Source organism: Microcaecilia unicolor, chromosome 12 (assembly GCF_901765095.1).
Source record: "Microcaecilia unicolor chromosome 12, aMicUni1.1, whole genome shotgun sequence".
Taxonomy (NCBI): Eukaryota; Metazoa; Chordata; class Amphibia; order Gymnophiona; family Siphonopidae; genus Microcaecilia; species Microcaecilia unicolor.
In genome coordinates, this window is record NC_044042.1 from 66756070 (window position 1) to 66783463 (window position 27394).

At 44.0% G+C, this 27394-nt stretch overlaps 1 protein-coding gene across 1 annotated transcript in view; it reads right to left on the bottom strand.

Moving 5' to 3' along the window:
• SRCIN1 (SRC kinase signaling inhibitor 1) overlaps positions 1–27394 on the bottom strand; it is a 299672-nt gene that overhangs the window by 203091 nt on the left and 69187 nt on the right. The window contains exon 2 of the mRNA XM_030221850.1: positions 24812–24835. Within this exon, the coding sequence (XP_030077710.1) occupies positions 24812–24835 (24 nt within the window). The remainder of the gene's footprint in view (positions 1–24811; positions 24836–27394) is intronic.

The window sequence follows — 27394 nt, forward strand, 5'->3', positions numbered from 1 at the left end:
CAAGCCGTTTCCAGCCAGTCAATATCATGAACAGAAAAGTTGCGATCTTCTAAAAATTTAAATGAGAGGAAGTCCAGTGAATGGCCTCTACAGTGAGTTGGACCAGAGATTGGACATTCAAGATCACAGAGGTGGAGAAAATCCAGGAACTGGGATACATCTGGAGAGGTGGGATTTTCCAAATGGAGGTTAAGATCACCCAAAAAAAGTATATTCGAGTTATTCATACAGGCATTAGAGATGAAATCCAGAAGCACAGATTGATTGCTTGACCAGGTAATTGGTGGCCTATAAATCAGCACACAGGCCAGCTGGCCATGAAGGGAGGAGTGATGAACCTTGACAGCAGCGATTTCCAGCGACGAGGAGGTCAAAACGGAAATTGTATCTACTATGAGATAGGAGCGGTAAATGAGCGCCAACCCGCCCCCTCTCTTGTCTTTTCTGTCCCAGTGGATGATTTTGTAGCCTGCAGGACAGAGATCTAATACGATGGGGTCTTTAGGTGTTCTTATCCAGGTTTCTGTGATGAACAGCATATCTAGAGCATCGGAGGAGATCCAGTCAGATATCATTTCAGGATTGCTTACTACTGATCTCGCATTTACATAGCCCACATGTAAAGATTGGAATTGCACTTGTTTCGCTTGCACAATGGGAACCGTTGTGTAATGATATTGCTTGCGAGGATAGGACTTAGAGGCAACAGAGACAGATAGTTGATCAGCATGTGACGAGTTGCAAGATGGTGTGCGGGATGAGAGCTTCCTATGTCCAGTGATGATGGGAATGTGACCATAAGAGGATTCAGTAGCAGTTAGGACGGATTGCAACAGGGCTGACAGAGAATTTGAATTATGGAGGACGAGAACATGATTATGTCAGGAGGTGGCAGGAGATGAAATTGTAATCTAGATAATCTAATTGTAATTGTAATTGTAATTGGCAGGTTAAATAGAGCCTGGAGCACTCTCCACAGATCTGCAGTTAGGGTAAACAGGAGGAAGGAACTTGCAATGTTGATTAATGTAATAGAATGGATTTGTCTTTTGAAGTATGGGTAAATTGAGCACTAAACTAAATTTGAGGAGTAGTTGAGGAAAAAGCTTTTCAGCTAACAGCACTGCAAGACCTACTATGAAGTTGAAGGGATTCATGGGTTTGTCCCAGAACTTCCTGAATTTTTAAAAATTTTTATTTTTTGTCTCCATTATCCAGTATTTCACTGTTGTTTCCTAGAGTTTCAATGTGTTTGCATGTTGAATGGCGCTTAGATAGTGACTCCAGCTGTGAAGAACTAAGGCCAATGCTCGGCAAGCTTGTATGGTCTGGATCCCACATATGGCAATCCGGTTTAGGATGGGCTGGAGAGAGCTTTAATGGAAACTCCAGTAATTTGGAACGCGAGGACAGTGCTGGGCAGACTTTTATGGTCTGTGTCCAACAAATGACAAGATAGATTTAGATAGGCTAGAATGGGCTTCAACAGCAACTTCAGTAGTTGGAACCTAAGGACAGGGCCAGGCGGACTTCTACGGTCTATGTCTCAGAAATGCCAGAGAGAGACTATGGTCAAGTATTTTATAATCACAATCATTGTTGGTTTAATCATGACTTGATAATGAGCGTGACTACTGGGCAGACCAGATGGACCATTCAGATCTTTATCTATGTTATTATGGGGCTCATTTTCAAAAGAGAAAAACATCCAAATGTCATGAAACATCATCTGGACAAATTTCTTCTCAAAACATCCAAATAGGTATTTTTGAAACCTGTTTTGCAGACATCCAATGCATTTTGTCTGCAGTGCGTCCAAATCACAAGGGGGCGTGTTGGGGTATTTCGAAGGTGGGATTAGGGTATTTTACAGCCATAATTGGCACAAAATGAAAACATCTTGGGAAAAAAATTTTGTTTTGGTCTAGACCCGTTTTCAGAACTTGTAAGTTTTTAACTTGTACAGAATTTTTTTTTCTGAAAATGGCCTGAAAAGAAACACACAGAGCACAAAATCTTGTTACAAACGATATTTTCAAAGGTGGGGGGGGAGTCTTTTGCGGGTTTCTATTTGGATTTTGGATGATTAGCACAAAATATCCAAAGTCCGACAGACGTCATATCGAAAATGCCCCTCCGCATTACTGGAATTGTGATCTGACCACATGCACCTTCATTCACAATGACACAGGGATTTTTTTCCCTTATTGTATATCTCTTTCCAAATCAACTAGTCCAGTGAACATAGTGACAGTCCTGAGGTGGGGAGACCATACCAGGGTCCTTTCAGAACCCCGCAAAGCTGAACCTGACCACTAGGAGTCACTACTGCAAAATGAGTGGGATTTCTTCTACCCAGGAGCTATGAACACAGCCTCTGTCTCACCCCTCTCCTCAGCTAGCTTAGGGAGCAGAAATCCTGATCTAAGAATGAAACCTAGGTCTTCCAAATGACAGTGCACTAGACTGGGCCAAAACATTTTTAGTGTTTCAGTGAACAAACTTTCATGGGACCTCTTTTCAAGAGAGAGGACTCTCCAGAACCAGTATTTGCTCAGTCTATTATGGTGTAGACCCAAGCAACATTTTGTAGTCCTCTTCTGCAACCTCCATGCTTTAAATAAGGTTTCTGAACAAGGGCCGGTCCAACCATTAGGCAACACTAGACAGTTGCCTAGGGCAACAGCCTTGTTGGGGGGGGGCGGGGGGAGGGAGGGCGGCAAAAAGAACTGCAGTCAAAGCAAACTAATAGATCCTCATCACCACACAACCTCAACGTATGCGCTTTTGCCTGCAGGGAAGTTGGACAGTTGTCAAATAGTCCATTTACTCGGATTATTTTAAGAGGGATGATATTGGGATGAACACGATTGCTGGGGCTGGAAGGGCGGGACAAAGGGTCTAAAGGTAAACTGGTGGGGGCACATGTTCGAAAGTTTGCCTAGGTGCCAAATATCCTTGCCCCAGTCTTGTTCTAAATTGATCTACTTTTTTTCTGCTGGTTATACCTTTCCTCATGCACGCCACTCTACTGTCTATCCTGTCACACTGTTTGACTACCTTGATATCAGATATGATCATTCTTTACCTCTATACCTCTGCAGTAAACCTTAGGGGCCTTTTCCCAAGCTTCAGTAAATGCTAGTGTGTGCTTACCATAGCTTAAAAGGGTATGCTGTGGTAAGATCCCAATCGGTACGTACAAACTGTGCACTACAAATAAATATTTTTTTTCAGACGGAGCATGTCTGGGCGCAGAGATTAGATGTATCTACGCTAATCAGTTAGCGCATCTACATTACCACACACTGATTAGTGCAGGATTAGCATGTGAGCCCTTATTGCCTACAAAATAGGAGCCATTAAGGACTAGATTCTATATATCAGGCCTAAAAAGAAAAAAACAAATTTTACCAAAAAAATGCGCTTAAATATTGGTATACTTTATAGAATATGCCTAAAATTTCCACGTGGTTTATAGAACACCCTGAGCACCCATCCACGTGTCTAAATTTAGTCGTGGGCAGTTATGCCAAGTAAAATTTGGAGTAAAAGCTTACCACATAATTATGCGCAGACCAGGTGTATTCTATAAAAACATCAGTAAGTTTTAGAAACGCCCACGACCTGACCACTCCACACTCCTTTTTCAACTATTTAACTTAGAATTTACACGAATCATGTTACAGAATATACTTACAGTTGTGCGTGTAAATTCTAATTGCCAATTCGTGTCAATTGCTTGCTAATTGGTAATTATTGGTGCTGACTGGCTTAACTAATTAAGGGCACTATTTACTAATGTGCGCTAGCGTTTTTAGCAAGTGCTAAAAATTAGCGCACGCTAATAGAGACACCCATAGGAAAATATGGGTGTCTCTAGCATTTGTACACCAAAAATGCTAGCGCGCATACAGCACAGCTTACTAAACAGGTCCCTAAGTTACACACGCAAATCCAGAATACGCCCAGATTTGCGCATGCAACTTAAATCAACTATGTAGCATTTGGGGGTAAGTGCATGATCTGCAATAAAATATTTTTAAAACTCTTCAAAAGTGCCGCGTTAAATCTAGGCTTAGCACATGGTAAAAATCTCACGTTACCAAGTGTTAAGCCCAGATTCTAGTGCATTTTAGTAAAAAGGTCCCTTGAAGCCTTACAAGTAGTCTATCAACTATTCAAATTTTATTTCAATCCACTATAGGTAAGCAGTGCAGCTGAACTACTTATCATACAATGGAGAGGGTCAAAGTACACAGCAAAGCAATCTAGAAAAGAAGCAAAACGGGTTCTCAAGAAAAGGTACAAGTGTGCTTTATTAATGACCCGACACAGACTGTTACACACTTGTACCTTTTCTTGAGAGCCTTTTGTGTTCTTTTCTGCATTTTTATCTAGCTGCAGCATTCTGAAGAGATTGTTAACTCTAAACACTAAGGGGTACTTTTACTACATTGCATTAGGTTCTAACATACACACAGCAAAAAAAAATGGGACTACATTAGTGCATGGCCATTAAAAGAGAATCAGTGTTTTTACGAACATGGTAAAGATGACCTTAGCGCACAGGAAAGACTCATGAGGGTGTTCTAAGGCCACTTTTTTTTTTTTTTTACTGCAACTTAGTAAAAGGTTCCCTAACATGGTATACCCAGATAGATAATATTAAAATAATCTAAATAAGAAAATATAATTGTCTGCACTCCTAAACAAAAAAATTGCATGAAAGATAAGGTTTCAGTTGTTTCACTGCATTCTGGATAGCAGCTGGGTGGTCTGGGGTGAAGCCAGAGATTATCTACATACTGCCAATATTCAGTTCTGATGTCCAGATAACTATCAAGACAAGTTAGAACAGCTAATTTGCTGTCCTAACTTGTCTGGATAGTTAACAGGAATCAGCAATAAATATCAGCAATATCCAAATAAATTCTGACAGCTGCTTTATATCCAGATATTCAACACCAGTATCTGGGTCTCGCCCCAAACTGAACATTTGGGTGTAAGTTTAAATACTGCAGTTGACATTTTAGAGCAACTCTGACCACAGTTTGAATGCCGGGGACTAAAATTTTACCAATTACAATTTTTTCATTAATCGCACACCCCCCCCCCCCCATCAACCCATATGACAGCATCAAGAGAAAAACACATCAGAATATACTCTTAAAAAAAAGATTTTGTTAACAGGGCAAGTCTTACTATCCCAGAAACACATCAAATCTTCCTCCAACTGAATTTTGGTAGGCAATTCAATCCAAACAGGGGCAATAACTGAAAAAAAACTCTTCTACTTACAGTCTGTAAATGAATCTCCTTATATGAGGGAGTATTTCAAAAGATAATCTTGCAAATGGAAAGAATGCAGGGTTTCACATTTTCAGCAAATTGAATGGTTCCATCAAATTTCTTCACTTAAAAATTAGCATTATGACCTTAAACATACATGGATATTAGTTTATCACTCAAACAAATTCTAACCCAGTTTAGCATTTTAGTACCTACACTGTTCAGCTAGTAAAACAGCCTCCCGTGTGGGCAGTATCCAAGTATCACCTTATAGAATATTTTAAAACTAACCTTTTTCTCGCAAAATCTTTTACTGAAACCCAAGGGCCATGCATTCATAGCAACATACATAGTAACATAGTAAATGACGGCAGATAAAGACCTGTATGGTCCATCCAGTTTGCCCAACAAGATAAACTCATTTTACATGGTATGTGTTACTTTATATGTATACCAGAGTTTGATTTGTCCTTGCTTTTCTCAGGGCACACAGACCGTAGAAGTCTGCCCAGTACTCTTCTTGTACTAAGTTCTGAAGCTAACGTTGAAGCCCCTTAAAATTTACACTTCAGCCCATCCCTATCTATTCAGTCACGATCATGGCGTAGACCGTAGAAGTCTGCCCAGCTCCCGTTTTGTTTCCCAAATTACCGGCGTCGCCACCCAATCTCTGCTAAGATTCCATGGAACCATTCCTTCTAAACCGGATTCCTTTGTGTTTATTTTTATTTATTTATCACACGCATGTTTAAATTCCATTACTGTTTTCATCTCCACCACCTCCCACGGAAGGGAATTCCACATATCCACCACCCTCTCCGTGAAAAAATACTTCCTGACATTAGTCCTGAGTCTGTCCCTCTTCAACCTCAATTCATGTCCTACCGTCCTCCCGTCTCCGAAAAAGGTTCATTTGCGGATTAATACCTTTCAAATATTTACGTCTGTATCATGTCACCCTTTTTTTCCTTTCCTCCAAGGTATACATGTTCAGGTCAGCAAGTCTCTCCTCATACGGTTTGCAACGCAAATCCCATGCCATTTTTGTAGCTTTTCTTTGCACCGCTTCCAGTCTTTTTACATCTTTAGCAAGATACGGCCTCCAAAACTGAACACAATACTCCAAGTGGGGCTTCACCACCAACTTGTAGAGGGGCATCAACACCTCCTTTCTTCTGCTGGTTATGCCCCTCTCTATGCAGCCTAGCATCCTTGTGGCCACGGCCATCGCCTTGTTGCATTGTTTCTTCACCTTTAGACCCTCAGACACTAACACCCCATGGTCTCTCTCCTGAGTCAAGCTTACTAATCTCTCCCCTCCTATCCGGTATCTCTCTTTTGGGTTTCTGCACCCCAAGTGCATCATTCTACTCTTCTTGCCATTAAATTTTAAGTACAGTAAAGGTTTGAGAACCAGGCGTGCAGTGAATGCTGCTTTAAAGTGTTGTTGAAGTTCATATGGGACCATCAATAAAGAAGCAAGGAATGCCCGGGAATGGCAAATTGGTTCAAAAAAGATTTTGATGGTATACAGAATCAAGCATGGATTGATGCAGGCTTAAGGATTATAAGAACACTGTTGAAGAATAAACCTTTGCGGAAAGGTGGTTAAGACGGTTAACTTAGCAGACTTCAAAAAAGGGTTGGATAGCTTCCTGGAGGAAAAAGCCATAGAATGTTATTGAATCGACGAGGGAATAATACAGTATTTCTAGGATGGGCGGGACAAATTGTTTGTTCTTTTGGCCGCTGTCAGTGACAGGGTGCTGGGCTCGATGGACCCTTGGTCTGTTCCAGAATGGCGATGCTTATATACTTATGTACATATGAACTATCAGCACGGGATAAGAATGAGGCAAAAATACTGAAGAGAGATAAGTGACGGGCTGGATGTATAACATGTATAAAAGTGTTAATTTTTGTAAACAGTAAATGCATGTGTATAAGAGGGGGGATTTGTTTGTAATAAATTGAAGGAGAAAAGAAAAAAATGTTGTCTGGAGCACATTTTTGTAATTGATTAAATTTTAACTGTCAGACCCTCGACCATTCTTCTAACATTCGGAGATCCCTTCTCATCGTTTCTACTCCCCCAGGGTATCCAGTCTAATGGCTATTTTCGTGTCATCCACAAAAAGACAAACCTTTCCTTTCAAACCTTCAGCAATATCTCCCACAAATATATTAAACAGAATAGGCCCCAGCACCGAACCCTGAGGAACTCCACTGCTCACCTTTCTTTCCTCCATGCGGATTCCATTTACCACCACCCTCTGCCACCTGTCGGTCAACCAGTTTCTTATCCAGTTCACCACTTTCGGTCCTAAGTTCAACCCTTTCAGCTTATTCACGAGTCTTTTGTGGGGGACCGTATCAAAGGCTTTGCTGAAGTCCAAGTAGATTACATCTATCGTGCGTCCCTCATCCAGTTCGTTGGTCACCCAGTCAAAGAAGTCAATAAGATTCGTTTAGCAGGATTTTCCTTTGGTAAAGCCATGTTGCCTCAGGTCCTGTAACCCGTCGGCTTCTAGAAAGTTAACTATCCTTTCTTTCAGCAGCGATTCCATTATTTTTCCTACCACCGACGTGAGACTTACTAGTCTGTAGTTTCCCACTTCTTCCCTGTCTCCACTTTTGTGAAGAGGGACCATATCCACTTTATTGTAATTATAATATCGCTTACAATACGCCAAGAAGCAGCCTACTAGATTGCTGGCAAATACAACTATAGAATTGATGCCACAATGCATCAATAAGGATGATACCACCCCATGATATAAAATGTGCTGCCAGACTGGAGTCTGCAAGAAACTGGCACTCGTAATTCACTCTCTATCACGCAAGGTACCAAGGTATTGCCCTTAAGCAGAACAAGAGAGAGCTGCGAAGGCATGATGCAGCATATATGGTAGCTGGCTCGAAGCCACAAGAACCAAGCCAACTCTTTGGAGTACAGGATGATGTCACTATGTATAGCATTTGATGACGATGCTGTCAATACTCAGTTTTCTACACAGCAAAGAAAATTACGATAGTGGCACCACACAGCAAAGAAAAGGCTAATGTACTGTATAACAGCTAAGGAAGTCATTACTGTGTCACTGAGAAAACAGCTGACCCTATGCAGCAACATAGCCCAAGGAAAAGGAGACAGAAATTACTGTGCAGTCCATGAGCTGAAACCAGTGCTCAATTCATTTGAAATTTCACGCTGAACCCATGAGGCAAAGTTGACTAATTTCCTTGCTGGAGTAACAGATTTGCCTGACATAATTTTTTGTAATCTGCTGGATTCAAGATACTCCACTTTCCTTGATTGTGTTACCTTACTTGAGTGGTGGAAGTTAACTGGCCTAGAATTACTATCCTGCTCCCTTTAACCCACTTTTGGGAAGGGGGCCATACCTGTACGTTTTCATGTTTCTAAAATAGCACCTGTTTTCACAGAATGACTGAACAGAACTAGCCCTACAGCCTTATCTTATACAAACTATTCTGTAATCAGCCTGCCTCCTCCAGTTGCAGTCCTTTTCCAGGCCCCTTCTTTAGTGAACACTGTACAAACATATTTGGGCAGTATTCCTGCTTTTGCTTCAACTCATTTCAGCCCTACAACCACACTCCCGTATTTCATATCTAAAAATCAATGCTGTCCTCAAAGGATGGCTGCTGCCAGTATCATTAACAGAAGCAAAAATGATGAACTCAGCAAATGTGCAAAACAAGGCAGGCAAACAATAAGAAAAACCGCAATACCCATTAATAGAAACACAATGGAAATTCTGTGAGCTTTCCTTTGGCGGAAACATGTAGGCTTTTGAGATAATATGCCAACTACAGGCTGCTAAAAGAAATAAACTGAGGTTTTACTCATTTAAAACTGACTTTCCTCTCTACTATTTGCTATTTCAGTAGAGCCCTTGGCTATAAAATTAGAGGGAATAGGGATATTTGGGGGACCAAAGGGGTGGTTCAAGAGCACATAAGAACATAAGAATAGCCATACTTGGTCAGACCAATGCTCCATCTAGCCCAGTATCCTGCTTCCAGCAGTGGCTAATCCAGGTCACAAGTACCTAGCAGAAATCCAATTAGTAGTACCATTTCACGCTAACAATCCTGGGGCAAGCAGTGGCTTCCCCCCCATGTAAGTCTCAATAACAGACTATGGACCTTTCCTCCAGAAAATCGCTCCACACCACTCTGGATTATGTAGACCTTAATTATATCCTCCCTCAGACGTCTCTTTTCCAAGTTGAAGAGCCCTAACCTCTTTAACCTTTCTTGATTTGAGAGGAGTTCCATCCCCTTTATCATTCTGGTTGCTCTTCTTTGAACCTTTTCTAACTACACTATATCTTTTTTGAGATACGGCGATCAGAATTGAACAAAATACTCAAGATGAGGTAGCACCATGGAGCGATACAGGCATTATAATCTTTTTGGTCTTATTCTGCATTCCTCTCCTAATAATTCCTTGCATTCTGTTTGCTTTTTTGGCTGCTGTTGCTGCATACTGGGCAGAAGATATCTGCGTAAAGTTTACAAAGACACCTACGGTAGGTCTTTTTCCTGAGTGCTGACTCCTAAAGTGGACCCTAACATCAGATAACTATGATTCGGATTTTTCTTCCCAATGTGCATCACTTTGCATGTGTCTACATAAATTTTGTCTGCCTTTAGGATGCCCAGTCTTCCAGTTTCCTAATGTCTTCCTGCAATGTTTCACAATCCGCATGCATTTTGCCAACTTTGAATAGCTTTGTGTCATCTGCAAATTTAAAGTCACCTCTTGCATTGTTCCAATTTCCAGATCATTTATAAATATGTTAAATAGCACCAGTCCCTGTACAGATCCCTGCAGCACTCCAATATTCACCCTTTCCATTGAAAAAAAAATGACCATTAAACCTATCCTCTGTTTTCTGTCCAATAACCAATTCTTAATTTACGGAAGAACAATGCATCTTATCCCATGACTCCTTAATTTTCTCAGAAGTCTCTTATGAGGTACTTTGTAAAAAGCTTTCTGAAAATCTACCATATACAACATCAACAGGTTCACCTTTATCAACATATTTATTCATGCCTTCAAAGAAATGAAGCAAATTGATGAGGCAAGACCGCCCTTGGCTGAATCCATGCTGACTCTGTCCCATTAAACCATGTTTGTCTATGTGTTCTGTCATTTTATTCTTTATAATAGTTTCCACTATTTTGCCCGGCACTGAAGGCAAGCTTATCTGTCTATAATTTCCTGGATCACCCCTGGAACCCTTTTAAAAAATTGGTCACCCTCCAGTCTTCACATACTGCAGACAATTTTAACGACAGGTTACAGATCACTAGCAGATCAGCAATTTCACGTTTGAGTTCTTTCAATACCCTGGGATGTATACCATCTGGTCTAGGTGATCTATCACTCTTTAACTTGTCAATTTGGCTCAGTACATCTTCCAAGTTCACCGAGATTCTTTCAGTTCTTCCACATTACCCCTGAAAACCATTTCCAGTATAGGTAGATCTCTTATATCTTCTTCCGTAAAGGCCAAAACAAAGAATTCAATCTGTCTGCTATGATCTTGTCCTCTCTGAGTGCTCCTTTTGCTCCTTCCTGATCTAACAGTCCCACAGATTCCATCATAGGCTTCCAGCTTCTGATATACCTGGCAAGTTACTCTTCATATTCTCTTTCAGTCTTCTTCATCAATGTTTTGCATCTGGCTTGACAGTGCTCATGTTGCTTCTTATTTTTTTCATTCTGATCCTTTTTCCATTTTTTGAAGGACATTCTAATAGCCTCTTTCACCTCATTTTTTAACCATGTTGACTGTCATTTGCTCTTTTTTTCCACCTTTGTTAATATGTAGAATACATCTAGTCTGGGCTTCCATGATGGTATTTTTAAACAACATCCACACCTGATGTAAAGTTCTAACCTTTGCAGCCAACCCTTTCAGCTTCTTTTTAACCATTTTCCTCATTTTGTCATATAGTCACCCTTTCAAAAATTAAAGTTGCTTTAGTAGATTTCCTTAGTGACTTCAGATATCAATTCAAACATCGATCATGTTATGATCACTGTTTCCCAGTGGATCCAACACTGGATCCAACACTGGTACCTCTCATACTATGCCCCGCATTCCACAAAAAATTAGATTCAAAATAGTAAAACAACATATTAGTATAATTTGCTGATGTGGCCAATCCTTAGCGTCTTTACTGGCTATACTGGGCAAACATCAAAGGTCTGAAGGAGCAACTGGCTTTAAAGTGAATCTGGATAAGTCAAATTTTGAACATCTCCCTAGTAAAGTTAGAAGTGGAACAACTCCAGCCCAATTTCCCTTTCAGGTGGGCTAAGAAAATGTATTAGATATTTTGGGGTTAAAAGGAATACGCTCTTTGGTGGTCATTTTGGTCTATTTTGGGTGAGATAAAATGGGATTTAGCTAAGAGGCACTTTAGTCTCATCTCATCTCATGGTTGGGGGGGGAGGGAGGGGGAGAATGACTGCCATAAAAATGAACATTTTACCTAGGCTATTATGCCTTTTTCAGGCCCTTCCTATTGAAGCACCTAAGAGAGTTCTAAGTAAATTACAGAAAGATTTCAGTCACTTTATTTTGGGACACAAATGATCACAGATAGTTCAGGAGGTTCTATTCCTAAGGAAGGAAGGAGATATACAATTTTACTATTTGGCAAAGCTAAACAATTTGCCAGCCTAAATGAAACGCTTGCTGGATTGGTCTCTAGGAAGGGAGAAGCCAGGGACTTGAATAGAAGCAGAGTGGAGGGGAAATTTGTGCATGAACCCATACAATGATCATTGGGGGGAGGGGTGGCCTGGGGAGGAACAGAACCCTTATATTCAACATTTGTTAAAGATGTTGAAGGAGATCCTCCAACTAGGTCTATTGCCAGGCTGACTGAAAAGTTAAAAAAAACACTGTCAAAATGGGGTATTATAGTAGCAAGGAGCATCACAGTAGGATATTGGAAACAAATGGAGACACTCTCATTGCAGGGGTGGAAAGAGTGCTTGGAGCTTATAGCTCAGATGAAGAAATTGATTGATATCTGTATTAAATCTGCCATACTACTACTACTACTACTGATTGATATCTGTATTAAATCTGCCATACTACTACTACTACTTGACATTTCTAAAGCGCTACTAGGGTTACGCAGCACTGTACAATTTAACATAGAAGGACAGTCCCTGCTCAAAGGAGCTTACAATCTAAAGGACAAATGTACAGTCAGTCAAATAGGGGCAGTCAAATTGGGGCAGTCTAGATTTCCTGAAAGGTATAAAGGTTAGGTGCCGAAAGCAACATTGAAGAGGTGGGCTTTGAGCAAAGATTTGAAGATGGGTAGGGAGGGGGCTTGGTGTAAGGACTGAAGAGTGGTCCAAATTGGAGGGCTATTGGAAGTAACTAACTTCTTAGTCTCACACACACAAGAAGTGACACAGGCTGCACATACTACAGCTGGCCATGTTTATCCACTCCTACCTTAGTTGAGATAACATTTAATCTCTCTGACCTCATGTGCAGATTTCTTTAAATTAGTTACCTTATTTTTTAATTCCTCTTACTCTCTTACCTATCTATATATTCCATCTTTGCTTATACCCTATGTGGACTATTAAAATATTCTAGTACATATTGTGTTGACATTATAAGTAGTATACTATGCCATACTTTGTATTGTTATTTGAATATTGTTAATGCTGTAATTGTCTATTGTTTATATTTGATTTATTCGTATTGTACACTGCCTTGAGTGAATTCTTTCAAAAAGGCAATAAATAAATCCTAATAAATAAATATTGGCGGGGGGGGGGGGGGAGGGGAATAGGAGAGCTAGTGGGATTGTTTGTTGTACTAAGCTGTCTTTGTTGTCCATGACCGTTAACAAATGTTATGGCTATATTAAAATAAAATTTAAAAAAATCTGTAAAGAAATGAAATTAAAAAAAAAAACCTTTTCCCCATAACTCCGTACCACCAACCACAGTGCAATGTGGGAAACTCCAATTCAATTTGTCTGGTCAGCAATGAGCCCACAAGATGATTTACAAGGTTCACAGATGCTGATCAATTCCAATAGTACTAGCTGCAGTTTTTAATACTATCTGACCAAAGGTGTTAAACTAGGGACTCATTATAGCTTTACCCCTTTCACAACTGCAACAATAAGTGAATTAGTATAGCCTACAAGGGATGCTCATTAATCACAAGGAAGGTCAGACTGCCAATGTGGCTGAGAAGTGGGCAACAGAAATATACTTCAAGCAAAAACTGGAAACACCGTTACTGCAGAAATCATTTTAAGGGAAATGTACATTTGGCTAAAGAGTGCAACAAATAGGGTCTAGCCACCTGTAGAGCTGAATTTCCTTTTATAGTCTCATAATACTGTAGTCTCATTAAGGTTTGTTAGAGGTCCTAGATGAACATCAATTTCAGGCCTGCATCCATCTGTGAAGAAGGAATAAATTTTCTGTTTTGTGAGCTACCAGGTCCCTATCATTTGGACAGTAGTGTTTAATCCATTCAAGCATACAATATGGAGGTAATTTTTTTTTTTTTTTTTAAGTATGAGGCCACATATGCTTGTAAATGTATGCAGAATGACATGATGACGTGTATTTTTCTGGCAGGAGTGGAGTTTGGGTAGTGTGAGCTGTGTTCAAAAGTACATGCACAGATTATAAAATACACCCATTTATGCATGTACTTGTGTAACCTAGGTGAAATTTCTGCTGCTTATGTTAGTATTTTAATCAGATATAGACGCCTATGTGCCTTTATAAAATGCCACCTACTTACACTAGACACCCTGTTATAAAATTACCCTCCATAAGCCTATATAAGGATGATCCAGGTCAGACTGCACCAAATAAGGTAAAATTATGTATAATCATACCTGATAATTTTCTTTCCATTAATCATAGCTGATCAATCCATAGACTGGTGGGTTGTGTCCATCTACCAGCAGGTGGAGATAGAGAGCAAACTTTTGCCTCCCTATATGTGGTCATGTGCTGCCGGAAACTCCTCAGTATGTCGATATCAAAGCTCCATCCGCAGGACTCAGCACTTAGAGAATTACACCCACGAAGGGACACTCTGCCCAGCTCACCACCGCCGAAACGGGGGAGGGGAATTAACCCAGCTCATCCCCACACAAGTGGGGGAGGGGAATCCGTCCAGCTCATCCCCGCGGAGCGGGGGAGGGACACCACACCCGCCGATGTGGGGGGATCTGGCTTATCCTGCAACCGCAACCGCGGGAGGAGCTGACTGACCCTAACACCGCCGAAGCGGGAGGGGTACAAAGCTGCCCTACAGCCGCACGAAGCAGGAGGGAGTGCCGGCAGAATTTTAAGTCTCAATCCAGCCCCGTAAAACGGAGGGGAGAGGAATGCAGCAGCTCACTGTAACACAAACTCGTCTTAACTCTTGAAGAATCCAAGTGAAAAAACTTGAACACGAAGTCTTTCTGAAGTAACTGAAGACTAAACTTGAACCTGAAATGCAACCAGAATAAAAACAGTACAGATATCTCGGAGGGGCTATGGATTGATCAGCTATGATTAATGGAAAGAAAATTATCAGGTATGATTATACATAATTTTACCTTCCATATCATCAAGCTGATCAATCCATAGACTGGTGGGATGTACCGAAGCAGTACTCACCCAGGGCGGGACATTGAAATCCCTGACCTCAACACTGAAGCTCCAAACCGGGCCTCCGCCCGTGCAGCCACAGTCAAACGGTAATGCTTGGAGAATGTATGAGCCGAAGCCCAAGTTGCCGCCTTGCATATCTCTTCCAAGGAGACGGATCCGGCCTCTGCCATCGAGGCCGCCTGAGCCCTCGTGGAGTGAGCCTTCAGCTGGATAGGCGGCACCTTCCCCGCGGCCACATAAGCCGCTGCAATGGCTTCCTTGACCCATCTTGCCACTGTAGGCTTAGCAGCCTGCAGACCCTTACGAGGACCTGCAAACAGGACAAACAGATGATCCGATTTCCGGAAATCATTGGTCACTTCCAAGTATCTGATGATGACTCGTCTCACATCCAGATATTTAAGAGCAGAGTACTCCTCTGGGTATTCCTCCCTATGAAAGGAAGGGAGACAGAGCTGCTGATTCACATAGAAGCGAGAAACAATCTTGGGCAGGAAGGAAGGCACTGTGCGAATAGTCACTCCTGCCTCAGTGAACTGCAGAAAAGGCTCTCAACATGAGAGCGCCTGGAGCTCGGAAACTCTTCTGGCTGAAGTGATAGCCACCAAAAAGACTGCTTTCAACGTCAGGTCTTTCAGAGATGCCCTCGACAAGGGTTCAAAAGGCGGCTTCTGCAATGCTCTTAGTACCAGGTTGAGATTCCACGCAGGCACCACTGAGTGCAGAGGAGGGCGCAGGTGATTAACTCCCTTGAGAAAGCGCACCACATCTGGCTGCGAAGCCAGGGAAGCACCCTTCAGGCGGCCCCTGAAGCAAGCCAGAGCCGCTACCTGGACTTTAAGGGAACTGAGCGACAGGCCTTTCTCCAGACCTTCTTGCAGGAACGCCAACACTGAAGAAATTGGAGCAGTGAAGGGAGAAAGTGAGCCTGCTTCACACCACGCTGCAAAGATACGCCAAACCCTGGCGTAAGCAGTAGAAGTAGAGCGCTTCCTCGCTCTCAGCATAGTGGCGATGACCTTGTCTGAGAAGCTCTTCTTCCTCAGACGCTGCCGCTCAATAGCCAGGCCGTAAGACCAAAGGGGGAGGGATCCTCCATCACCACGGGACCCTGATGTAACAGGCCCTGCTCCACTGGCAGCCGCAGAGGATCGTCGACTGAGAGCCTGATCAAGTCCGCATACCAGGGACGCCTGGGCCAATCCGGACCCACCAGGATTACCCTGCCGGGATGCTTTGCCACCCGGTCTAGCACCCTGCCCAACATGGGCCAGGGCGGGAACACATAGAGAAGCTCTTGTGTCGGCCACTGTTGGAGAAGAGCATCTACTCCCAGGGATCGAGGGTCCCGTCCTCTGCTGAAAAAGCGCGGCACTTGGCAATTGGCCGATGACGCCATCAGATCTAGGCTCGGCTGGCCCCAGCGCTTCGTGATGTCCAAGAACGCCTGAGCAGATAGCTGCCACTCTCCGGGCTCCAAGGTATGGCGACTGAGAAAGTCCGCCTTGACATTCATGACTCCGGCAATGTGGGCCGCTGAAAGCTGCTCCAGGTTCGCTTCGGCCCACTGGCAAAGATTCATAGCCTCCTTGGCTAGAGGGGCGCTCTTGGTACCTCCCTGGCGGTTGACATAGGCCACAGCCGTGGCATTGTCCGACAGGACCCGTACAGGCTTCAACACCAGTACCGGGATGAACTCCAAAAGCGCCAACCGAATGGCTCTGAGTTCCAGGAGGTTGATAGACCACTTTGCCTCTGCAGGAGACCAGAGCCCCTGCGCTGTCCTTCCCAAGCAGTGGGCTCCCCAGCCCGACAACGAGGCGTCCGTCGTGACGACAATCCACTCTGGGGTCACCAGAGGCATTCCCGCAGACAACTTGTCTGTCTGCATCCACCAGCTCAGCGCCTTGCGCACTGCTGGGTCCAAGGGAAGGCGCACAGCATAATCCTCCGACATCGGAGTCCAGCGCTGCAGCAAAGAGTGTTGAAGTGGTCTCATATGAGCCCTGGCCCAGGGCACAACTTCCATCGTGGCCGTCATAGAGCCCAACAGCTGCACATAGTCCCAAGCCCGAAGGGGAGAGGCTACTAGGAACTGATCCACCTGAGCCTGAAGTTTGACAATCCGATTGTCTGGCAGGAACACTCTGCCCACTTGGGTGTCGAATCGAACTCCCAGGTACTCCAGGGACTGAATCGGGCGCAGCTGGCTCTTCTCCCAGTTGATGATCCATCCCAGGGAGCTCAAAAGAGCAACTACCCGGTCCACAGCTTTGCCGCACTCTGCATAAGAGGGGGCTCGGATCAACCAGTCGTCCAGATAAGGATGGACTTGTACCCCTTCCTTTCGTAGGAAGGCCGCGATGACCACCATTACTTTGGAAAAGGTCCGCGGAGCAGTAGCCAACCCGAAAGGGAGGGCTCTGAACTGGAAGTGTCGTCCCAGGACTGCAAAACGCAGAAAGCGTTGATGAGGAGACCAGATGGGAATATGCAGGTACGCTTCCTTGATGTCCAAGGATGCCAGGAACTCTCCTGCCTTCACTGCCGCTATAACAGAGCGGAGAGTCTCCATGCGAAAGTGCCGCACTTTGAAGGCCCGATTGACCCCTTTGAGGTCGAGGATAGGCCGGACAGAACCTCCTTTCTTTGGTACCACAAAGTAAATGGAGTAACGTCCCTTGCCAAGCTGACTTTCTGGCACCGGAACGACCGCGCCCAGGCGGATCAGATTGTCCAAGGTCTGCTGCACTGCCACAGCTTTGACCGGAGACTTGCAGGGAGAGAGTACAAACCCGTCTTTTAAGGGTCAGCAGAACTCTAGCTTGTAGCCGTCTCTGATGACTTCCAGCACCCACGCGTCTGAAGTTATTGTGGTCCACTCGCCCAGAAACGAGGACAGCCATCCTCCAATCTGCACTGGGGCGTGGACCAAGACCCCGTCATTGGGTACGAGACCCTGGGGGAGGACCGGAGGGAGCACCTCCGGGACGGCGGTCTCTGCGAAAGGAATGCTGCTTGGGGGAGAAATTCCTCTTGAAGGAAGAGGGGGCAGAGGAACCCGACTTGCCCGGGCGGTACCGACGGGCTTCCTGCAACCGTCCTCTGGAGGTACCGGGACGAGTACTAGCCCGAGCCCTGACCTCTGGTAGTTTCTTGCCCTTAGACGTGCCGAGATCGGTCACGATTTTGTCCAGCTCGACCCCAAAGAGCAGCTTGCCTTTAAAAGGCAACCTAGCCAGGCGGGATTTAGAGGCGTGGTCAGCAGACCAATGTTTCAGCCAAAGCCACCGCCGCGCAGAGATTGTCTGAGCCATGCCTTTCGCTGAGGCCCTCAAGACATCATACAGCAAGTCTGCCAAATAGGCTAAGCCCGATTCCAGGGCCGGCCAATCAGCCCTCAAGGAATGATCCGAGGGGGAAGCCCGCTGCACCATAGTCAGGCACGCCCTGGCCACATAGGAGCCGCAAACTGAGGCCTGCAAACTTAAAGCAGCCGCCTCAAAGGACGACCTTAAGGCCGCCTCCAATCTTCTGTCTTGGGCGTCCTTTAGGGCCGTGCCACCTTCCACCGGCACCGCAGTGATTAAAGAATCCACGGTAGGCCACAGATAGGCCTCACGTTCACTCACAGCCAAAGGATAGAGGTGGGACATAGCCCTAGCCACTTTAAGGCTCGCTTCTGGGACATCCCATTGAGCCGAAATTAAGGTGTGCATGGCATCATGCACGTGGAAGGTTCTAGGCGGGCGCTTCGTCCCCAGCATAATGGCAGAGCCAACAGGGGCTGAGGGAGAGACGTCCTCCGGAGAGGAAATCTTCAAAGTGTCCATGGCCTGTAACAACAGGTTGGGCAAATCCTCTGGGCTAAAAAGCCGCGCTGCAGAGGGGTCATCCGCTCCATCCGAGCGGGGATCCGTCTCCTCCAAGGAATCCGCAAAGGACCGTTGGGAGACCTCAGACACGCTGCCCTCATCTACATCGGAGGAGACAAATTCCTCCAAGGCCTGGGAATCAACCCGAGGGCGTTTACCTCTGGGAACCTCAACCTCTTTACCAGACGAGGGAGCAGGGGCAGCGTTGTGCATGAGGAAGACCTGATGCAGCAGCAAAACAAACTCGGGGGAGAAACCCCCCAGACTGTGCACTTCCGCAACCTGGGCAACAGCCCTAGACGCACCCTCAACCGGCGCGCGCAATAGCGGGGGAGAGACATGCTGCGCATCCAAAATGGCGTCCGGCGCGAAACTCCGCGAAGGAGCCGCGCGGGAAGAACGGCTCTTAACTTTAGCCGCTTCTGTGCCGTCGCCCAAATTAAGGGCGTTCATGGCATTAATGTCTCCAACCTCAAGGGCGGCCCAAGAAGAAGCCGTCCGAGCCGCGTGGCCGGCCAAGATGGCGGAGGCGAGGAGCGGGGGATGGGCGTTTATGGCTGGAAAACCCGCCACGCCGGAGGAAGGACCGGGACATTCATCGGTCACGAAACTGTCACCCAACAAGGGCGAATCAGGCTTTAAGACCCCCGCATCCCCTCTAGAAGCGCTCAAGCGATCCGGGGAGCGACCCTTTGCGCCCTCGCCCTCCGAAGCCATATGCCACGAGGAGAAGAATCGGGGAACCCCCTGCCCGCTATAAAAAGGTAAAAATTACCTGCTGTCCGCTCCGAGTTGTAACGACCTGGTGTCCCAGTGAGTAGCTGCAATAGACGCTTAAATAAACGTCGAAATAAACGCCTTTAAGGACGTTCAAAATTTTTTTTTTTTTTTTTTTTTTTTTAACGGAGCCAGCGGGAGGGGGGAGAAAAGGAGGGACCTGGCACCACCAGGTTTGCACTTGCTCAAAAGAGCCCTCAACCCCAGGCACTCAACAAAACCTAAAAATTAGGCTTGGAGGCCTAGCCAGAGCTGCTGCTGTGTGTGACCACCACCTGCTGAGATAGAGAACATACTGAGGAGTTTCCGGCAGCACATGACCACATATAGGGAGGCAAAAGTTTGCTCTCTATCTCCACCTGCTGGTAGATGGACACAACCCACCAGTCTATGGATTGATCAGCTTGATGATATGGAACTTGTTTTATTTTGATTCTGGTACTAAAATCTCCACCAGATTCTGATGAGCTAATGGTGGATCACATGGATGTTTCTAGAACAGCTAATTAAAAAACAAAAAAAACAAACAGGTTAAAAATGTTTTGTTTTTTTCATTTTTAAACACCATAGACTATAAAAAGAATGCAGAACAATGAATTCACAAAGCCATCACATGAGGCATGAAAGGACCACTAACACAGAGACTGTTTCTCATTGCTCAAGAACAATGCAATCACATTCTTTTTAACTCATTCCAGCACCAACGTCAAGAGTAGATTCTCACGCCTTAAATGTAAAGTTATGTTTTTACTACACTAACACTCTGAAACTCATAAGGCTTTCTAAGCTGCAAGCTGCAATCAGTTTTTAATCATATGGAGGTCTATGGCTATATATGAAAAAGAATCTGGGGGGGGGGGGGCAAAACCTGGCTGATTCCTCCATCTCTGCTGCTGTTGCTAGGTAACTGAAAGGTCTTTGGTTACTCTGCAGACTGAGAGCAGAGACTCAAGAATTCCTGGTGGACAAGCAGCTCAGCGAAAAGAAAGATTAAAGACCGGATCTGAAGGTTAATCACCATAAAAGACTGAGGTAGTCACCAGAGTAGCGAGTTTGAACCTCCACTGCCAAGGTGCAAGTGAAAACCAAAGCATTAATCATAGTTAATGTCAATGCAATGGGAAGGTTATTTCTGTACAATTCTTGTCATTGGAAAAAAAAGGGTTTCCATGTCTTATGAAACAAAATATAATCTGTCCTAAAATTAATTTCTAGTTAATCTTATGACCCAAAGCCTGAAGCAGCCTCCTGAACTATTTGTACAATTGTTTAATTAAGTCACTATTACATGCCAGAGACAAAAAAAAAAAGTGGCCATGGGTTCCTTCTGCACCTGAGCAATAAGGAAGGTTACCGATACACATATTCTGCAACAACCTTTAAGTTCAGTATGGATTACATAAATCAAGAATTTCAGAAAACTCTGAAGAATTTAATGAACCAAAAATAGTATGATACTCTTAACATACATAATCAACCCTACTAATTAAAGTATTTATTAAAAATAAATATTTTTAACTCTTTCCTAAATGTCATATAAATCAGAAATGACTTTAATCTAAGACGGAAGAGAATTCCAGACTTGACACGCTAAATATTGAAAAGTAGCTTTAAAAATTTGTTTAAAAAATGAGTGCCTCATAGATTCGGAAACAGCAAAAGGTTTTTTGAAGAAATAATCCTAGATTGAGACAAACCTATTAAATACCTCATATACAGAGGAGCATCTCCCTAAAGTATTTTATACACAAGAATACACAATTTAAAATGAAACTGGGCCTCTACCGGAAGCCAATGCAACCTAAACAGCAATGGAAAGGCTCTTTAGATGCCAAATAGGTAAGACAAGCTGCTATTTTGAATTGTTTGAATTCTTTTCAACAGAAACTTAGGAACCTCAAAAAAAACACTATTGCACTAGTCCAACTGACCCAATATAAAACTCTGTACAACTAATTTAAAAGCCGTTCAGTAGAAATAGCTCCTAACTTCTCAGCTTTTTCAGCATACATAAAGTTTCTTTTACTAAAGCTTAACTTGTAAATCAGGACTTATTGTGTTTGTCAAAATCACACCCACATATAAGCCGTCAACAGTGCAGCAGTCTGGATGTTAATAAAGAATCAGAGTGCATCCACATTCTTCAGATCACTTCTTATTCAAAAGAAACCACCATCTCCAGCAAACTTAAAAGAGATCAATCAGAAAGACCAAACAAACTTCAGCAGAGCTGCCGATGTTCTCTTACCATGTCAAGGAAGACCACTGGTTGTGTTTGAACCATTGATAGCCAGGAGAAAGTCCAGAACTTTCAAAACAGATATAACCATGGAACTGAAGGCAAGCAGGAAGGAAGACAATGTCCACTCCACTTGCTCCTCCATCCTGGTAAACCAAAAATCAGGATGTAAATATATGTCACTGGGAAGAGGAAGTCACTCACTACATCTGGGCTATCTCAGTTCTCTAGGGAGGTGAACTCTCCCCCTTTTTGGCAAAGCTCTTCTCCTTGCTTCAGTGCCCAGCTGCAGCTCCAGGTTCTGTGTCCAGTTTCTACCCAGGCTCTAGTTCTTGGTCCAGGTTATAGATCTTGCTACAGCTTTTTGGTTCCAGTCCTGCTTGAGCTTAGTTCAAGTCCCTGCCTAGTTCCAATCTCTGTTTCAAGTGTCTGTCCTGTCCCAGCTTCCAACGCCATCTGCTATTCCAGCTCCAGCATGTCAGGACTTCTCATTACCTCAGCCCCAAACTCCTACTTTGAGTACTGGTGTGGCTAGAAAATCTAACACCGTAACAAACAGAAAATTACCTTGAATCAGATGATCACATCTTCAAACAAAGGTTTTATATAATATTGCTAATTCCCTAATTGCATTGATGATGATGAATTGAGAGCTTAGGTACCATGCCTGTTCAATGAATGAACTTCAACAAATGAACTTCAACCAGCTATTAAAAAGACATAATGCAGCTCACGTAGATATTCAAAGATGTTTAAATGGGCAGCAGAGACTCCTGCCCGCTTAAATCCCACTCAGTGGTCTGTCCCTGAATAATCAGTGGTTAAGGTCCACACAGTGCTGCTGAATATCCCCTCTGACTGTCGCAGGACTGTACAGTTAGTGCTGGGGCGGTCCATGAGTGGAGCTTGGGAGGAGACTGCAGCTCTGTGGGCCCCAGCCATATGTAGTGCCAGTGACTGCATAGCTAACTAGGCAGATAGGATTGCACAGAAGGCAGTTCTGTCTTTACTCATGTAATTATGCAGGTCCCGGCACACAACGTCTGGGTCAATGGTTGACCTAGATATTATGTGCCAGTGCCCGGACATGCCCCAACATTGAATATCCAGTTTAGATTCAGCCCATGGTGGTCAGTGGCTTTTAAACCATTGACTGCTGTGGGCTGATCATCAGGAGGTTGCTTTCTCATCTTTATTCTCATGGAAAACTGCAGAACCTTCAATGACAAACATTCTTTTTATGCCATCTCCTCTACACTCCAGTCATAGGAGCTGACTTTTCAAAAATGACTAAGGGTGCGAAACTGGACACGACAAGGGAGTGTTCTCAGTATTGGGAATGTTCAAGCAACCATTTACCTAAAAGGCTAGCAAAAGTGTTGCCAACCAACCTGAAAAGGTCGAATGCACTTCTTAACAGCAGGCAAAGCAAGCATGGATGGTGGGGAGTCCTGTGGCAGAGCACTACCATGCAGGAAAGTGCTGGAATTCCTGAGGACAGCATCTGTTCTTTGGGCAGGCTGAGGATGCTGCAGAGGAAGTGTTCATAGCCCCAAAGGAAGAGTCCTGGCCATCATGCAACAGCAACAGCTAGGGAGTAACTATATAAGGAGCAGCCTAGATGTAGGAAGAAAGAAGGTGGCACATAAATGGTAGTATTCTAATCATTTATGCGCATAAATGACTAGGTGCGTGGGTAAATGACCTCTTATAGAATACCAACTAGTGGAAAAGAATGTGCCATGATTTGATAGTGTGTATTCTGGCGGTGGATATGTGCATGGGCATACATACAGAAATTATATACTATAATTTGTGTGCATTCTAGTATACAACCAGTGCAGGCATTTACAGTTATAGGGCTTGTGTAAGTGCTCTTATCTTAAATGTAAGCATGTTTTTAGCCACTTGTGCTAGTATTCTATAAAGAAAAGCAGGCATCTATTTTTTGCTATGGAATAGGCGTCATAACCAGCACCTTTAGTTGGAACCCTGTTATAAATTTACCCTCCTCGTACTTGGCTCATGGGCATAGTTGTGTAGATGTCAGAGGAACTGCAGTCTTTCAGCCAGAGGCCTGTTGTCATGATGGTGGAGCTAGACAAAAAGGGAGTAAAAATAATTGGGGAGGGGAAGGAAAGAGTTCAGCTACATGTGAATGAAGGCTCATGGTGCCATAGCCCTAGTAATAAGTTGCCAAGTTAAATAATTTAAAAATCCCCAAAACAGATCTGCAAGTATATATTATCCTAACCTCCAAGACACTCACTTTCACCGTTTCCTGTATGGCTGTCTACTTGTTCCAGTTCAGAAAAATATCACTCCTATAATTATAGGTCTCTTGTCCTGATGTATCAAGACAGAGAAATAATGTTCTCTGGATTCATTTTTCTCAACAGAGACAAGCAACTCCTTCCATCCTTTGCACTAGGAAGTGGGAGAATTAGAACCCAATTCCTCTGACAACCTGGAACTGAATCTTTGGTTGGTCCTTGGAGAACAATATAAAGAAAAGCAGGCATCTATTTTTTTGCTATGGAAGGTGTGTCATAACCAGCACCTTGAGCTGGAACCCTGTTATAAATTTACCCTCCTGACACAGGCTCTACCTAGAATGCCCCTGAACTGGATTACTGTTGTCAGGAATGGACTCCAGAGACTCCATTTGTTGTTGAAGTTTTTGAATCATGTTTCTGCCTGCCAGACAAAAGAAGTTTACATAAGCACCAGTTGAGCATATAGCCAATATTTTATGAATAATCTCAATGACTAGTAACAAAAAAAAGCAAACAAAAAGAAAAACAGAACTAAAGAACAAGAGCTCCAACGCAAATCCTTTTATCAACTTGTAGCTCATACAAATACCCACAGCATAAAAAGCACATGCGTTTTACAAAAGCATGAAAATTCAGAAATACTGACCTTAAAGCTCCAGTAGTTGGGTTGCTAATAAAAATAACAAAAGAAAATACCATTAAGATCTGTTCTTCTTATATAATTAGCTTCATACAACAGATGACTCAGTATCCTGCTTAAAACTTCCTCCTAAAGATACTGGGATGCTGTCCTGCTTTGCCATTATTCCTTGGATACTTTAAAGTTAGCCACCGGGGTGGAAGAAGAGGTGTACTAAAAATGGAGAGGTCCAAACACACCTTATATGAAAACCACAGACAAACAAGTATGACAACATATTGGGGGGGGGGGGGGGGATATTAAAAAAAGGAAGAGGTTAAAAAAGCAGCAACGGTTAACAATGCAGAAAGGAGTTGTATCAGAATTACTATCTCCCAACTTGAGAACAGCATAAAACCTTGCCTCCGTATTTTCCTGGCAAAAAAACTAATCATGTGAACAGTAGAGAAATCAGCAGACTATGTGGTATGGTGATCCTTCTCCAAAATGTAAATTCTTTGCAGTGGCTAGTACACAAATGCAGTTGTGATGAATTGGCCATAATTCTAGAATGAGGGGAAGTGTTTGAAGTTAGTGCTCTTAATGTTTAGTTGGCTTTGGTCTCAATGTATTAAGGCAAACACAACTGGAAGACCAACATCAAGGGCTGACATGGGTTCTACCCAGCTGATATATGATTGATGCTGGGAACAAGAGATCACAGAGAAGAGGAACAGGATAGTCAGTCTAACCAAGTAATCCCAGCATTCTCCAAGATCCCATTGACCCTATATATAAACCCTAGACTAAGCAGGGCTAGTCCAAAGATATCTGAAACCATAGGTAAACCTTTGGCAATGCCCTCCCCTGGGGTGGCTACAGGGAAAGGAAAGGAGATGGGATTTGATATACCACCTTTCTGTGGTTACAATCAAAGCAATTTACATATTATATACAGGCACTTATTTTGTACCTGGGGTAATGGAAGGTTAAATGCCCAGAGTCACAAAGAAGCTGCCGTGGAAATCAAACCTGGTTCCTCTGGTTCTCAGGCCACTGCACTAACAATTAAAGGCTCTACCACCTCTCCCCAGGTGGCTTAAGGCCCTACCCCCTACCCCCTCACAGTTTAAGGCTCCATCCCTCCTCCCCAGGTGGATCAAGGCCATAGTCTCCCCTCCCTGCAAGGTAACCCACAGCTCTATTCAACACCCTTCCCCCCCCCCATACTTCAACATTTCAGTTTCCTTTTTCTATCCCTCCTCCAGTCCAGCATCTCTCCCTCCCTTCCTTAGCCTCCCTACAGGCATCTCTCATCCCTTTCCTACACCCCCTCCCCATAGGGGTCCAGTATCTCTCTTCCCTCCCCCACCCCACTCAGGTGTCCAGTATCTCCTTTACTCCACGATATCCAGTATTTTCTCCATCCCTATCAGTTCCCAAGGTGTCCAACAGTTCCCTCCTTTTCTTCTCCCTTCCACTGCTGGCACAACCATCCTAACTCACCAGAGCCATCTCATCTACATGCAAGTAAAAGGAAAAGTGACACAGGGGGGCAGGTCTTTGAGCACTGTGCACATAGCTTGCAGGGTTCCACCTCCTCCAAATTAAGCTGTTAGTTAGAGGAAGCATGATGCAGCTGGCCTTCAACATGCTGTTATGCTGCTTTTTTTCTAGTTATGTCCTCTCCCAGCACCCAATACGTACTGTCCTAGGCAGATGCCTAGCCCATCTAGTGACAGGACTGGCCCTAAGGTCGAGTTACATTTAATTAAACATTCTGATCCTTGAGACATAACATCTCTTACATATGTGACTGCCTAGAATTACCAAATTCTTTGAGATATGTTTTGGAAAAAAATGCCTAGATTTATCTAAGTGTGCCTGGTAATTAAAAGATCTTTCCATCTAGTGAACCTAGAGAAGTCAGAGCATTCTTGTTTTTGTTTGTACATTTACACATATTTACATACAGACACATACTTAGAAGGCAAGGAACACAGCTAAAAATAAGAACCAAAATACACATACAAACTCTGTCTGGGATCCTCTAATGAGGTTAGCTAAGGAGCAACAAACAGGCTGGTCATGAGTCCCTGCAGTTACATCTATTCTTACTGCTAAAAAAAAGGTAAAATTATGTATCATACCTGATAATTTTCTTTCCATTAATCATAGCTGATCAATCCATAGACTGGTGGGTTGTGTCCATCTACCAGCAGGTGGAGATAGAGAGCAAACTTTTGCCTCCCTATATGTGGTCATGTGCTGCCGGAAACTCCTCAGTATGTCGATATCAAAGCTCCATCCGCAGGACTCAGCACTTAGAGAATTACACCCACGAAGGGACACTCTGCCCAGCTCACCACCGCCGAAACGGGGGGAGGGGAATTAACCCAGCTCATCCCCACACAAGTGGGGGAGGGGAATCCGTCCAGCTCATCCCCGCGGAGCGGGGGAGGGACACCACACCCGCCGATGCGGGGGATCTGGCTTATCCTGCAACCGCAAACCGCGGGAGGAGCTGACTGACCCTAACACCGCCGAAGCGGGAGGGGTACAAAGCTGCCCTACAGCCGCACGAAGCGGGAGGGAGTGCCGGCAGAATTT